Source organism: Fusarium fujikuroi, chromosome FFUJ_chr01 (genome assembly GCF_900079805.1).
Source record: "Fusarium fujikuroi IMI 58289 draft genome, chromosome FFUJ_chr01".
Taxonomy (NCBI): Eukaryota; Fungi; Ascomycota; class Sordariomycetes; order Hypocreales; family Nectriaceae; genus Fusarium; species Fusarium fujikuroi.
In genome coordinates this window covers 4,443,313-4,456,760 of record NC_036622.1, presented here as the reverse complement: position 1 = coordinate 4,456,760, position 13,448 = coordinate 4,443,313, and the positions used below count along the sequence as shown (strand labels likewise).

General features: G+C 49.6%; 4 protein-coding genes; 2 read left to right on the top strand and 2 right to left on the bottom strand.

The window, feature by feature from the left end:
* Positions 1-1,692: 1,692 nt before the first annotated feature.
* On the top strand, positions 1,693-2,980 carry FFUJ_00720 (probable meiotic expression up-regulated protein 14; the record flags this gene model as incomplete). XM_023571918.1 has 5 exons in its annotated part: positions 1,693-1,749; positions 1,817-1,874; positions 1,938-2,071; positions 2,122-2,305; positions 2,358-2,980. 5 exons carry the CDS (start codon positions 1,693-1,695, stop codon positions 2,978-2,980), a joined length of 1,056 nt encoding a protein of 351 aa, XP_023424782.1.
* A 407-nt stretch (positions 2,981-3,387) lies between these two features.
* Positions 3,388-3,780, bottom strand: FFUJ_00721 (uncharacterized protein; the record flags this gene model as incomplete). XM_023571907.1 has 2 exons in its annotated part: positions 3,388-3,597; positions 3,670-3,780. The coding sequence occupies 2 exons, from the start codon at positions 3,778-3,780 to the stop codon at positions 3,388-3,390; spliced, it is 321 nt and encodes a 106-aa protein (XP_023424781.1).
* Positions 3,781-4,162: 382 nt separating this feature from the next.
* On the top strand, positions 4,163-7,861 carry FFUJ_00722 (RAD13-like protein; the record flags this gene model as incomplete). Its single annotated transcript, XM_023571896.1, has 1 exon — positions 4,163-7,861. The coding sequence occupies one exon, from the start codon at positions 4,163-4,165 to the stop codon at positions 7,859-7,861; it is 3,699 nt and encodes a 1,232-aa protein (XP_023424780.1).
* Positions 7,862-8,500: 639 nt separating this feature from the next.
* Positions 8,501-11,923, bottom strand: FFUJ_00723 (related to morphogenesis-related protein MSB1; the record flags this gene model as incomplete). XM_023571885.1 has 6 exons in its annotated part: positions 8,501-8,601; positions 8,656-11,045; positions 11,097-11,325; positions 11,376-11,469; positions 11,519-11,664; positions 11,740-11,923. 6 exons carry the CDS (start codon positions 11,921-11,923, stop codon positions 8,501-8,503), a joined length of 3,144 nt encoding a protein of 1,047 aa, XP_023424779.1.
* Positions 11,924-13,448: the final 1,525 nt, after the last annotated feature.

The following is a 13,448-nucleotide window of genomic DNA, read 5'->3' as shown; positions in this document are numbered from 1 at the left end:
TCTCGAAACTCAAACCAAGACAGAGATGAATAATTAGTTGAATGGGTGAATGAGTGTCAATTGCACGCGTTGAGGAGTCTACAGGGGACATTGACAGGGGGTCGCGTTCATTAATCCGGCTTAGCGTGGCTGGATTGGTCATGACCTTAAGTGGAGGGCGATTTTACATACTACATATATAGTGTGTATTTGTTCCCTCTTTGAAGCGAACCGTCATGGCACTGTTTTGTTATGATTGTGGATTCCATCCCGCTCACATATGAGTTTGAATCACACTCTATTATAGTCGTTGATAATGCATCGACGCTACTCAAGCATGGTCGCTCATAGAAGCTGGATATGCTGTGCCCTAACCAGAGCAATCGTGGAACATCCAAACTGAAAAGGACCATGGACAACATGATTCAAAATCAAACTGTATAGGTAAGTAATTTGATTTAGGAGGCATGTCCCTTTATTTGTCTCTTTTCTAGAGTTTTGATATATCTTGGAGGTAATAGGCCGTCTCACGTGAGGATCAATCTAATACCGTAGTCAGGTTTGTGATTATCGGAATGGCCGGATGCTTATAAGCTGCGATCGAACTGGTCGCTAAAAAACGACGAAAAGTCGACGTAATGAGTAAGGCAAAGGAAATATTGTCTTGGCTCCGGTAGTTTAACAACATATGCTTGGCACTTTATTGAAGCCTTTGATAGCCAATTACATCCATCCTTCTATCCTATTGCCTATTCAATCCAATACATACATACCAGGCTTGATATCATTTACACTGCGCAGCCTCGTCAGATCAGTCCATACTGCTTCGAGAAAGTGCTCTCAACTTCGGAAAAGACCCTGTTTCACGAAACGACTGACATCAAGATCGGAACTAAGCTAACCACAACATGTGAAAAGGGCCCTTGCGGTAATTGGTTTCTGGGCTGCCTCAATTGCCCCTTGTCTCCTTTATCTTTCGGGCTGGAGACTGCCGGAGGATCGCTCAGTTTTAGAGCCCGTTCACCCACCCACTGACCTCCAAAGGACCCCAAACTTGTGCCTCGATATCGTCATATTTCATCTTAGACACTCACTAGCGTTGCGCTGGATTCGACCGAAGCTTGGTGGTCGTGAACCGCATCCGGGATGGGCAGTCCAGCTCTTGGGGGACCTGGGGGGGTCTCTCCGGATGCACAGGTGAGGATCCTTGGCCCAGGCCCGCAAAATGCACGACGTAGACCTGAGACACGCTTGACGTAAGTAGCAGTACCTTGAGTAATGCTGCGATCACCAGGGGTTGCGGTGTAGACATACACTAGATGCTAGCGCCCGTCTGTATCGAAGACCTCACTCACTCGTTCTTGTCCAAGTGGAGTCTTGATGACGTCGCTCTCAGCTCCCGCATCGAAAAAGGTGACGATCTTGGTTCTCCGCAGCAACAATCACCACCAGAGCCCAAGCCCAAGCCTTGCCCTGTTTCTGGCCTCCATCATATAACGTTCCCAGCAACCCGGCCACGATCTTCTCCTTCGTGTTTTCTCCGACATCTTATCCTTGCTTGATTCTCAGCTCTGCAGCTGTGATCTCCGTCTCCCACCCACGTTAATCCCCACCTGATATTATTTATTCCCTGCCTGTCCTTGCTGGACCCTTTTTCTTGTCATCCATACTCAACTCCACCGCTCGTCGCACTCATAAACAACAGCATTCATCATGCATCGCACCTATTCCATGCGCCAGACCCGGGCGCCTACTGCCTCTCAACTCCAGGTGCGTGCAATTCGAGCTTATGACGCCACAGCTCAATGCGACAGCAAAACTGACTGACCTTGAGCAGAACCCCCCGCCACCTCCGTCGTCGACAAAATCCGGCCGCCTCTTCAAGAGCAGCTTCGGTAAGCTAGCATCACGCCACTTCGACTGTCAATTCAACAGAACTAACAAGATCTCCCGCGCAGGACATGCCCTTCGCCGCAATGCTGGTGGTGCCTTTGGCCCGGACCTGGCCAAGAAGCTCTCCCAGCTGGTCAAAATGGAGAAAAATGTGATGCGAAGCTTAGAGACCGTCGCCCGTGAGCGAATGGAAGTTGCTGTATGTTCCCAATACCCCAATCCTACGAACCATTGAAACTAACTCGACAGCAACAACTGTCTATTTGGGGCGAGGCTGGTGACGAAGATGTTTCCGACGTTACCGACAAGCTCGGTGTCCTTCTGTACGAGATTGGCGAGCTCGAGGACCAATACGTCGACCGTTACGACCAGTATAGGGTTACCATGAAGAGTATCCGCAACATTGAAGCTTCAGTTCAGCCAAGCCGTGACCGTAAGTACCGCTCACCACCTGGACGGCGTATTGCCTACTAACCCCGGCTCAGGCAAGCAGAAGATCACCGATCAGATCGCCCAACTCAAGTACAAGGAGCCCAACTCTCCCAAGATTGTCGTCCTTGAACAGGAACTTGTCCGAGCTGAGGCTGAGTCTCTTGTTGCTGAGGCTCAGCTTTCCAACATCACTCGAGAGAAGGTGAAGGCAGCCTATACTTACCAATTCGATGCTCTGCGTGAGCATTGTGAGAAGGTTGCCATTATTGCTGGCTATGGAAAACACCTCCTCGAGCTCATCGATGACACCCCGGTCACTCCCGGCGAAACCCGCCAGGCGTACGATGGATATGAAGCTAGTAAGGCTATTATTCAAGATTGCGAAGACGCCCTGACGAACTGGGTTACTTCCAACGCTGTCGTTTCTTCCAAGCTCTCTACCCGCGCCCGCACTCTGTCTCAGCGACGTCGTAACAACATCCGCCGAGGTGAGGGCCACGATCTCTCCGGTCAAGATGTACCCTTGAACGATGGTAGCTCCTGGACTGCTCGAGACCGTGATCTTGACAGCGACGAGGAGGAGGAGGATGAGGATGCCCGAGGCTCCATTCTGGGCAGCGATGGCGGTCTGAACGGCGAGTCTCGTGGACGTACACAGGAAGCCGTCGCCGCGTAGAACGTGCTCACGATTGATGTGACAAAGTACTGCATTCAGGCTATGTGAAAGAGGACGAGCGTATGTCCTGCTTTCCTCACGTTCGGTAGTAATGATGGGAACGCAATCTTGGTTGTACAAGGCGTTGTGGGTAGCTTTAGGCTGGGCGGGTTGCAAAAGGCTGAATGGGTATGATAACTTTCTTTTGCGGTAGCCTTGTTGTAGTTTTAATTCATTAATTTTATCTCTTTTATCCATATATCAGGCCTTGATGTAAGGTGTCAAAATAACTCAACAAGAGCATCCTAAGCTTAGCAAAGGTATCCTAAACTTGGTGAAGGTATTCTAAGCATATAATAAGTTACATAATTCTTTCTATTATTTAGGATCGAGATCCCGGGTTTTCTTGACCTCCCCTGGCCGCTACGTTATATGATATTCTGGTTCCTCATTTGACTCGCAAACTCCTCGACTTCCATCTTGGCAATGTGCTCCCCAGGTATAACAACCAGACCCAAGTAGCGAGATGTCATGTCGACCTTGACAGTTTCCCCATCAGCTTTCTCTGCTGCCTTTTCACGCTCTCTTGAAGATGGCTGCCGATATTCATAAGTGTGAGCCAGCACAATATTCTTGTCCTTTTAAGGTCAGGTCAGGTCAGTTCGTCGCTTACAACCGAGGCTCAACAGCTGTAGGGTATTGAAACATACAGGGTCGGTGCATTTCAGAGCGCCCCAGAACAACCGACCATCGGAGGTGTACACGCGAAGGTTCTTGTTGAGAATACTGCTGAGATATTCTCGAGCCTTTTCAGTGTCCATTTCCACTCAAGAAGGCTTAGGAGCCAGAGGGTTGAGTGTTGTAAATTGTAGTATTAGCGAAGACGTGGGGAATGTGATGTTCGTTGATTTTGCGAACAGAAGGGTTAGCGGCAATAGCGGCGATATATCGGCCCCACGCTGACGTTATAGAAGCTCGATGCTGAAGGCAACCGTGAACTTCTGTTTGTTTTCTTAGATCTTGGACTTCCCATTCTCATTATTTTCATGCCAATCCAATTGTAGAACCATCGACCCTCCCTTTTCTACGCATCCAGACAATGAGCATTACTCTCATCAGACGAGGGCGTATCCCTTAAACATAAGGCCTTGTGCCTCTCCCTATTATACGGACTTGCATTTGAATTCACGGTCATAGCCTATCATGGGTGTGACCGGTCTATGGACAGTTGTTCAGCCATGCGCCCGACCGACGAACCTCGCGACTCTAAATCGCAAACGACTCGCAGTCGATGCCTCAATTTGGATATATCAATTTCTCAAAGCTGTACGCGACAAAGAAGGCAATGCGCTGCGCAACTCGCACGTCGTCGGTTTCTTCCGTCGCATATGCAAGCTTCTGTGGTTTGGTATTCAACCAGTATTCGTCTTCGACGGTGGCGCACCGATTCTAAAGAGACAGACGATTCAGCATCGAAAGCGAAGACGCGAAGGTCGCCGTGAAGATGCCGTTCGAACGGCGGGTAAACTGCTAGCAGTGCAAATGCAGCGCATTGCGGAAGAAGACCACGACCGTAGGCGGAGAGATCGAGAACGTGATATATCTGCCCGAGAAGAGCAGCAACAAGAAGTGATTCCTGATGCCAGTCAACTTGTTTACGATGACGAGGCTCTCCTATCTCAAAATGAGAGGCGGAAGGGTAGAACATTTCGAAAGCAGGACGCCTACCATCTCCCTGATCTAGATGGTGGCGGTATTGCGGCAATGGGAAAGCCAGATGATCCACGAATCATGAGTGTAGAAGAGCTGGAAGAATACGCGCGCCAGTTCCATGAAGGTGAAGATATTAATCTTTACGACTTCAGCAAGATCGATTTTGATGGCGAATTCTTCAAGAGTCTTCCAGCTCCTGATCGATACAATATTCTGAACGCAGCAAGACTGAGGAGCCGATTGAGAATGGGTCTCAGCAAGGAGCAGCTGGAAGAAATGTTCCCAGATCGCATGGCCTTCTCCAAGTTCCAGATCGAAAGGGTCAAGGAACGCAATCACCTCACTCAACGTCTCATGTATGAAGTCGGAATGACTGGCACCGACCTGACACTTGGGGTAAATGCACGAGTTGCTGGCGAAAAGAACAGAGAGTACATCCTGGTAAAGAATGAGGGTGCCGAGGGAGGATGGGCTTTGGGTGTGGTCAGCAGAGACAAGGACGTTGGAGAGGCACATAAACCTATCGACGTGGATGCCATTCAAGTTCAGTACCAATCAAAGGAAGACGAGGAGGAAGACGAGGAAGATTTTGAAGACGTTCCCATAGAGGGACTCAATCGACTTCCGAAACCTTCTGCAGCACAAATTGCTAGCTACCAAGCAGCCCAGGATATAGCGGCACGACGGCGGCAAATATATGGTAACCATCGCCAAGAGTCCTCACCGCAGGGCGAGGAGTCACTCTTCGTAGGCGGAAATATCGAGAATACAGATGTGCTGTTTGCACAACCACCCGAAGAAGCGCTGCACAACGACGAAGAGGATGACCTCAACCGCGCAATAGCTATGTCACTGCAAAATCAACATGGAGTTGGACAAGAGTCAGATCATGAGGAGGAGTTCGAGGACGTTCCCATGGAAGCGCCTAAATGGACACAAAAGTCGGTTGACGCACAAAAGCCCATCACGGCCAAAGGAGGCTCTATGATTGCTCATATTGTTAACAATAGAGCAAGCGCTGCGGTGCCCAGGCGTCAAGAGCATGATACTCCTGCCGATAGCGACAGCGACGAAGATATGCAGACAGTGCTTGCAAAAGCCAGGATGAAAAAGAAGCCTCAGCCAAAACCAAAGTTTATACCCGTCGTTGAGAACAAGAGGAACCCATTTGATGGCCCGCTGCCATTCCCGAAACTTGACTGGGGCTCGTCACTATTTGGAAAGAAGAAAGCCCCAGAAGCTGGACCGGACAAGAAATCCGAAGTCGCGGATGAAAACCCAGCTGTTCTCAATGACCAAGAGGACGACATGGCTGGCGGGTTTGAGAGAGAACTGCAGGATGAGAATGCGCCCAGACCCTTGCCGCCATGGTTAACTGATGACACCGATATCCGGGAGTCGCTTAAGAAGCAGCAAGAAACAGAGCGTGAAATCAATAACGCAGACAGGCAGGCAGCCGAAGAAGAGGAGCGGATTTATCGCCGCAAGATGCAAGATCAGCTGATCCACATCGACTCTTCCTCAGATGATGATAGTGATGTCGAGGTTTTGGAAAAGCCGCCATCACCAAAGAAGCCTGCCCAGAAAGAGCCTATTACCATCGACCCGGAAGATGATGTCGAGAACATCAAGGAAGCTTCTCTTCAAACTGAAAAGCCAGAATCGACAGAGGAAGCTTCAACTCTAGCATATGAGCAAGAGGATGCCCTTGAACAAGTTGTAGAGAAGGCCAAGGAGCCATCACCTGAAGCAGAATCCCAAGGCCTTGCGGATCGTACAATGGAAGAACCAACTGCACATCCAGCGCAAGAAGATGAGGACAAGTCTCGACAATCAGAATCACCTGAGCCAGAATTTGAAGATGTGGTACCTACCAATGCTGGGACCGCGGCAGAAAAGAGCCCTGAGTCTATCTTTGAGGAAATTCCTTCCACCGACGCTCCAGCAGTGGAAGGAAACCAAGAACTTGATATCGACGACGATGGGCTCTTTGACGACGTGGAGTACGACGAATTCAGCGACCCTGGCGACGAAGAGCTCATGGCACAAATGGCCGAGGAAGCCGAAGAACATGCCCGTTTCGCCAGTGAGCTCAATAACAAAACAGCCGAGCAAAACAAAGAAGACTATGAAAGAGAACTGCGAGCCCTACGAAACCAACAGAAGAAAGACCGCCGAGACGCTGATGAGGTCACTCAAGTCATGATTACTGAGTGCCAGGCTCTCCTTCGTCTCTTTGGTATTCCTTATATCACCGCCCCTATGGAAGCTGAAGCTCAATGTGCTGAGCTCGTCCGTCTAGGACTTGTCGATGGCATTGTGACTGATGACTCGGACACCTTCTTGTTCGGTGGCACACGTGTGTACAAGAACATGTTTAATAGCAATAAATTTGTTGAGTGCTACTTGGTGGGCGACATCGAAAAGGAGCTCTCCCTGTCTCGAGAGCAACTTATATCTCTTGCGCATCTGCTGGGCTCTGATTACACTGAGGGATTACCAGGTGTCGGCCCTGTAACAGCTGTTGAGATTCTCTCTGAGTTTCCTGGCAAGTCTGGACTAGAGAACTTTCGCGAATGGTGGATATCGGTGCAATCGCAGACACGCCCTAAGGACGCTGATGTCTCGACGCCTTTTCGCAAGAAGTTTCGCAAATCTCAAGGCACCAAACTCTTCTTACCACCAGGCTTTCCTAACCCGGCGGTTTATGATGCGTACCTACATCCAGAGGTTGATGACAGCAATGAGAATTTCCAGTGGGGTGTGCCAGATGTAGAGGGACTACGTCAGTTCTTGATGGCTACCATTGGCTGGAGCAAAGAACGTACGGACGAGGTCCTCGTACCAGTCATCAAAGATATGAACAAGCGAGACCGTGAAGGTACACAGAGCAACATCACCAGATTTTTTGGTGGCAGTGTTGGAGTTGGAGCAAAGGAGGCATTTGCGCCAAGACAGAAAGCCCAGGGAAGCAAACGTATGGCTGCAGCGGTAGATCGTTTGCGAGCAAATGTTACAGGCGAAGAGCCAAGGGGCGCTGAGAATGGAGGTAAGCGAAAAAGAGCATCAAGGAGGAATGCAGCTGCTCCAGTAGATGAAGAGGAATATGCTGAAGAAGTTAGCGATGAAGGTGATGATGAGCCCACAAGCAGAGGCCGTGGTAAAGGGAAGAGAGCCAGACCATCATAGACGAAGTTGAATCCGTACCAAAATATTTATATTATTTGGTCATAAGTAAGGCTAGTGAATACTGTAACTATTAAAATACTAGGAGTTTACTCACAGGTACCTCAACATATGGAGTTTCATTTTGGAACATTCAACTCTTTTGTGGATTCTTCACTTTCGGGCAGGCTATCACATTAATGTCAACATTGGCGAGTCTAAGGATGGTCCCCGAAGCAAGAAATATATAAGAAACGCTGGAGAAGGGGATTTGCTAGAATTTGGGCTGAAAAAAATATGAGTAAGTACAGGATTTCATGGCACTCGGAAAAGCCCAGTCCATGGTTTCTTGAGCCCCTCGTTCTTCTCATGTAACTGTCAAGATTCGCTGCTTTTCTCTTCTTACATCTTCTAGTGGTATCATATGTCAAACGAGAAAGAAGAAGCTCAAAAAATAAGAAACGAGGCCAGAGAAAAATTAAGAAAGCAAATCAGCGTCGGCTGGTATTAAACGTGTGCAAGGATTGCGAAATGTGTCTCGTAGATGTGTCACGTCGTCGCGATTGTTCGTATAAAGGACAGACTTCGTCCATGCCGGCAATGAAGGAAGGGCGTATTACAATTCCACCTCGGGCTGAGATCGCCCGCCTCGCTGGGGGATACCTAATGACGGGTGGCATTAGCCTGGGGACCATTTGTACCCTCCATGTTGTTCGTCAACTCGGCTACACGAGCCTTGATGCGGGCAACACGAGATTCAATAGCTGGAACATCGCGTTAGTTTAATATTCGGTATCAAGATTTCCATGTAGACTCACTCTCTTCTCCACTTGTATCGTCGTCGCCATCTCCAGTTCTGTTGCTGTTACTGTACGACGGCCGAAGCTGATCGTCAGGGCGAGTAGCGGCCCTCTCTGCAGCGTTCTTTCGAATTTGTGCCCAGCGGTCTTGGACTCCTGGACCGGCACTGTGACTCAGCTTCTCCTCAGGCTGTGCCGGTCCTCCAATCTGGGGGGAATGGCGGGGTGATCGAGGAATAGGAGGAGGCGTTGCATCGTCTTCATCATCCGAATCAGGAGCAAAGGCTGGCTGGTCCTGAAGAGGGCCTTGGTTGAACTGAGGGACAGCCTTCCGGGCAGGAGCCGAGTCCTTAGCACTGAGGGCTATCTGTGACTGATCGATAGTGGGCTCCGCGATATCCTGGTTCTTCTGAGGTGTATCAACTCGCTGCACAGGCTCCTCCATTGGTGTCACAAATTCAGCAGCAGGTGTGGGGGTAGGCATGTCAGCCTCGTCTGCTTGTGCAGGTTGAGGCACTGGAACACGTTGAATAGCGGCTGCAGGCTCAGGTGTGTCAGCTGGAGTGAGGGGCTTCTGTGCCTGGGGCTCTGGTGTTGCTTGGGTCTGACGGAGGAACTCATGAACATTGGCGGCAGCGTCATCAGGCAGTTTGGAGCTTCTGTTCTTGCGGAACAACTTCCGGAAACCGCGGTTCTCCTTTTCTGCCTTCTGGAGTTTCTTCTTCTTCTTGTTCTCAGGGCTTGATGGAGTAGGAGAAACCATATTCTCACGAGCCAAGTCCTGGGGCGCCTCGTCCTTAGGAGGCGGCACAGGGCTAAGAGGGCTGATGGGAAGCACTGGTTCAGGCGTGGGCTCTTGGGCGGGCTCTGTAACTGGCTCGGGGGTTGGTGCCTGAACAGGTTCAGGTTGTGGCTGGACCTCGACGGGATGTTCTGGCTGTGGCAGGGGTTTCCTTGTTGTCTCGTTCGCAGTGGGCGAGAAAGTAGGCGATGTGATCGGGGATGCCACGTCCTTAACGGGCACCTGCGGAGGCTGATCCGGGGCTTGTGTGCCATTGTTGGAAGCAGCGTCACCGTTCATGCTCTCAGATGGAATGGGTGATACCATAGTTCCACGACCCGCATTGTTGTTGGCCATGTACAAATCCTTAATCGTTCCCTTATCATACTTGGAAACCCACTTCAGTGCTGATGAAGCCTCGCCAATGATTGTAGGCTGAAGGGTGAGAACACTATTAGTCTTCTCGGCCATGAGCTCAGCATCAGTTCGACCTCGTCGCTGATACAAGGGCTGTTGAGCTAGCTTTTTCCCTTGCTGTTCCTGCGCACGAAGTTGCGCAGCCTTGGCTTGGATTCTGGCATGAGTATCGGGACCGATGCTGGCCTTGCTGGTGCCCTGGCCAATGTTCTCGACTGACTTATTGGCTGTGGACTTCCGTCGGCCTAGGCCCTTCCCACGTTTTGTCCAGCTAAAAAGACCCTTCTTCTCTGCAATATATGCACCCTCCTGAGGTTCAGGAGCTGCGCCGGCAACCATTTCTTCCATCACGAGCCAACGGCCACTAGTAATCTTGGTTTCGATGACGGCACATCTTCCAAAGGCCGACTTGCGCTCTGCAGTCTCCTCAGGGGCAAGACTAGACATCCAAACCCACCAGAACGAATCGTCCAGTAAAAATGTTGCAATACTTGCGAGCTCCCCGGGCTCAAGCGAGTGATCATGTTCAAGCCTTGGTCGATGCGACTGAGAACTTTGTTGTCTCTGGGTTTCGAGAGGAGGCAGAACCTTGTCAGGGGGTAGAAGCAAGTTTGACCGAGCAGGCTGGTTTTCATCCACAAATCCCGAAGAAAGAAAGTCGGCCCAAGACGGGGTTGTCGGTCTACCCAGTCCGTTACCAGACGCAGGGGTTCTTCGCAGAGCGGGTGGCTGGCGTTTGTAGGTCAAAGCACTGTCGTCGTCGTCATCATCCTCATCCAGCGTAGAAGAGAAGCCAATATCCTCGAATCGTGACCAGGAGGCATCGCGCAAGCTTGTAGAGTGCTTTGAGCTTGAAGCTTGTGACTGATTGGCACCGGAAATAGCCTTGAGAACTCGGCGGCATTCGTCGGTCAAAGCCTGCACAGGGTCGTCGTACTCGGAAAACTCTTGTAATGCGCGGTCTGAATCACGATATTGGAAGTGGTTCGCTCTCCGAAGGAGCGCAAAAGGAGTTGGCGATACGGTATCCACAATCATGACAACTTTGTTTGTGGTTGACATCATAAGAGAAGGTCGTTGAGGAGGATACTCGGTTTCCTGAAGTAGTTTCTGGAGGGATCTGGGTAGCATTGTAATGCCAGTGACGTTTTGCTCCGGCGAGAGGGATCTGAGGAAAGCGAAGAACATATGGCTTGTGGCATCGGCGGCACTAGTTTCTGGATAAGCAATCGCGAGCATCACAAGTCTCAAGGGCACTTACCGAAGCCAAGCATCATAACCTCCTTCAAAACCCTTGTTAGTATCTTTATGTTCGAATGCCCACCATGCTGCCATTCGTGAAAGCTTTCGCCCACCTAGGCCGTTGGACTTTCCATGCGCTGCAACAGCGGCCAGCAGGTCGAAGAAGTCGAAGATAATACGCTGACGGGCACCATTCTCAACACTGATAGGAATGAACGTTTTGAAAGAGTCTCGAGCCATGTTTGAGTCTATAGCGCAAGTTAGTACCACAAGGAAACCTAAAATGAGAAGCGCATACCAATTTCTCCCACTTTGAACAGTTCATATGCATCCCAACCAACGATGCCCCCCTGAATGCGACTCCAGCACCACTTGGCAACTCCGGAAACCACCTATCTCGATATTAGTTACGATCATGCCCCTCTTTCCGCATACACTAACCATAGGTTCTGTCATGCGAAGTTCCTGTGTCAATTGTTCTCCCCGTAAGTTGGCATGAGATTCAAAGAAATGGCGAATAAAGGAACGAACAGCGCTGGGATCGGAGGTGGGACGGTATGGTAACAAGAGGAAAGGGTGATCGAGACCTGGTATGACATGGCGATCAGCATGCTGTACACACAAAGATACATATCTTGTATTTCATGTAATCAACGACATACCTCGAGCTTTGAGCTCTTCTGTGCAACATCGGATCAGCTCGTGAACTTCTTCAGGCTCAACATATGTGCGTGCCCAGGCGTCTGTCCATTGTGGTTTTTGTGGTAGCTGTTGTGTAGAATCGTTTGCGCCTTTCTTTTTGGACTTGCCATCCTTGCCCTTGAGGCGAGAAAAAAGGCCTGCCATTATCGGCTGTGACTATAGGATGATAATTCGAAATCGGGAATTAAACGAGAACGCAGCAGAATCCCATGCGCTGAATATAGGAAAAGTGACGTCGGGTCGAGTCTAATCAGATCTCAAATAAAGGGGCGGTGATCTTTCAGGAGGTGCCTTAAATAGGGTAGCAGCGAGGTATTCGTGATAATCTCCCCAGCTGAAGTTGTAAAAAGCAAGGTTTTTGAAGGGTTGTCGATAAGAGAATCAAAAGTAACGAATCGAGGACCGTGAACCTTTTGGTGAGAAGAGAAAAGAATTAGCAGGAATAAAAATGATGACGATGTCGCTTGTTGAAGATTGGATGCTGCTGCACACAGGACAAGGCGAGACGTGTAAGTCAGGGAAGGTGGGCATCGGGCAGTTTTGATGCGCACCTGCGGCAGATGAGCCAAGTTAGTTGGGTGGGCGTACAGATAAAATTAGTAGGGGACCCTTTTTCCCCTCTGCACCTCAGTTATTCAGAGGTTAACACAGAGATTGGGTACTGGGTATCGAAACGAAACAGAGAGAAGAAAGAATAGGAAAAGGAGGGGCTCAAAGAAGCCAGGGTTCAGAGAAAATAGATGAATATGGAAAAATAGAAAGAAAAGTTGAATCATACAAGAGGATAAGGTAAAGAGGAGAAAAAGCGATTCTCAAGTCTAGATGAGACGACAAAATGAGAATTGTGAGGGTGACAGTGGGATGGGGGGGACGCGCTCAGGGGGCGACTGGGATGCGCGACCAGGTTCATGATGGACTGGACTGGACTGGACTAGATGGGATTGGATTGGATGGTACGTACAATGGAAAAAAGAACAAGAGCACTAGGATTGGGAATTGGGTTCCTCGCTGGGATGAGAGGATAGAGAGCATGAACAAGAGGACATGGGGTGGGTAGGGGTTTGGGGGAGGGGGGGCAATATGGATGGATGTGATGGGCGTGCATAGATTGAGCGAGTTATCATGGAGATGAATTGGTAGTTTACAGATCCAACAATATCTAACAATGTGGCTAGATAGTGTGAGTTGCTTGGTTGGTCGTTGAATCAAATCTACAGCCTCTTATTGTGACAACGGTCATGCTGTGTAACACGATATCTTCAGAGACAATACACAACACATAATTGTACGCTGTAACAATGAGGCTGAGAGTCATGACACACAAGTTGCAAAGCAATTCACTGCCCTCAGCCCTGAGTCTCTTGGCCCATTCCAGTCTATGTCAAGGGTGCTTTGGGCAAGAAAAAGAATTCGCCAAGTTTCTTATTCTGAGGATAATCACTTTGCCTACTTCATAAGTTAGCCTGACGATGTCTCTAGACTAGCGAGAAAGTCTTCAACCATCTTCTCATTTCCTAACAGCAACCTTGATTTCTCTCCCGTCCCTCGAACAGAAATTATGAGAGTCACAGAGAGGTACACACCAGACACAACCATTGGATCAGCTAGCACTAGAAGACGGGACTCAGCCGTTGCACAAGGCCAAGGCTTTACTAGACGAGTGGATCTC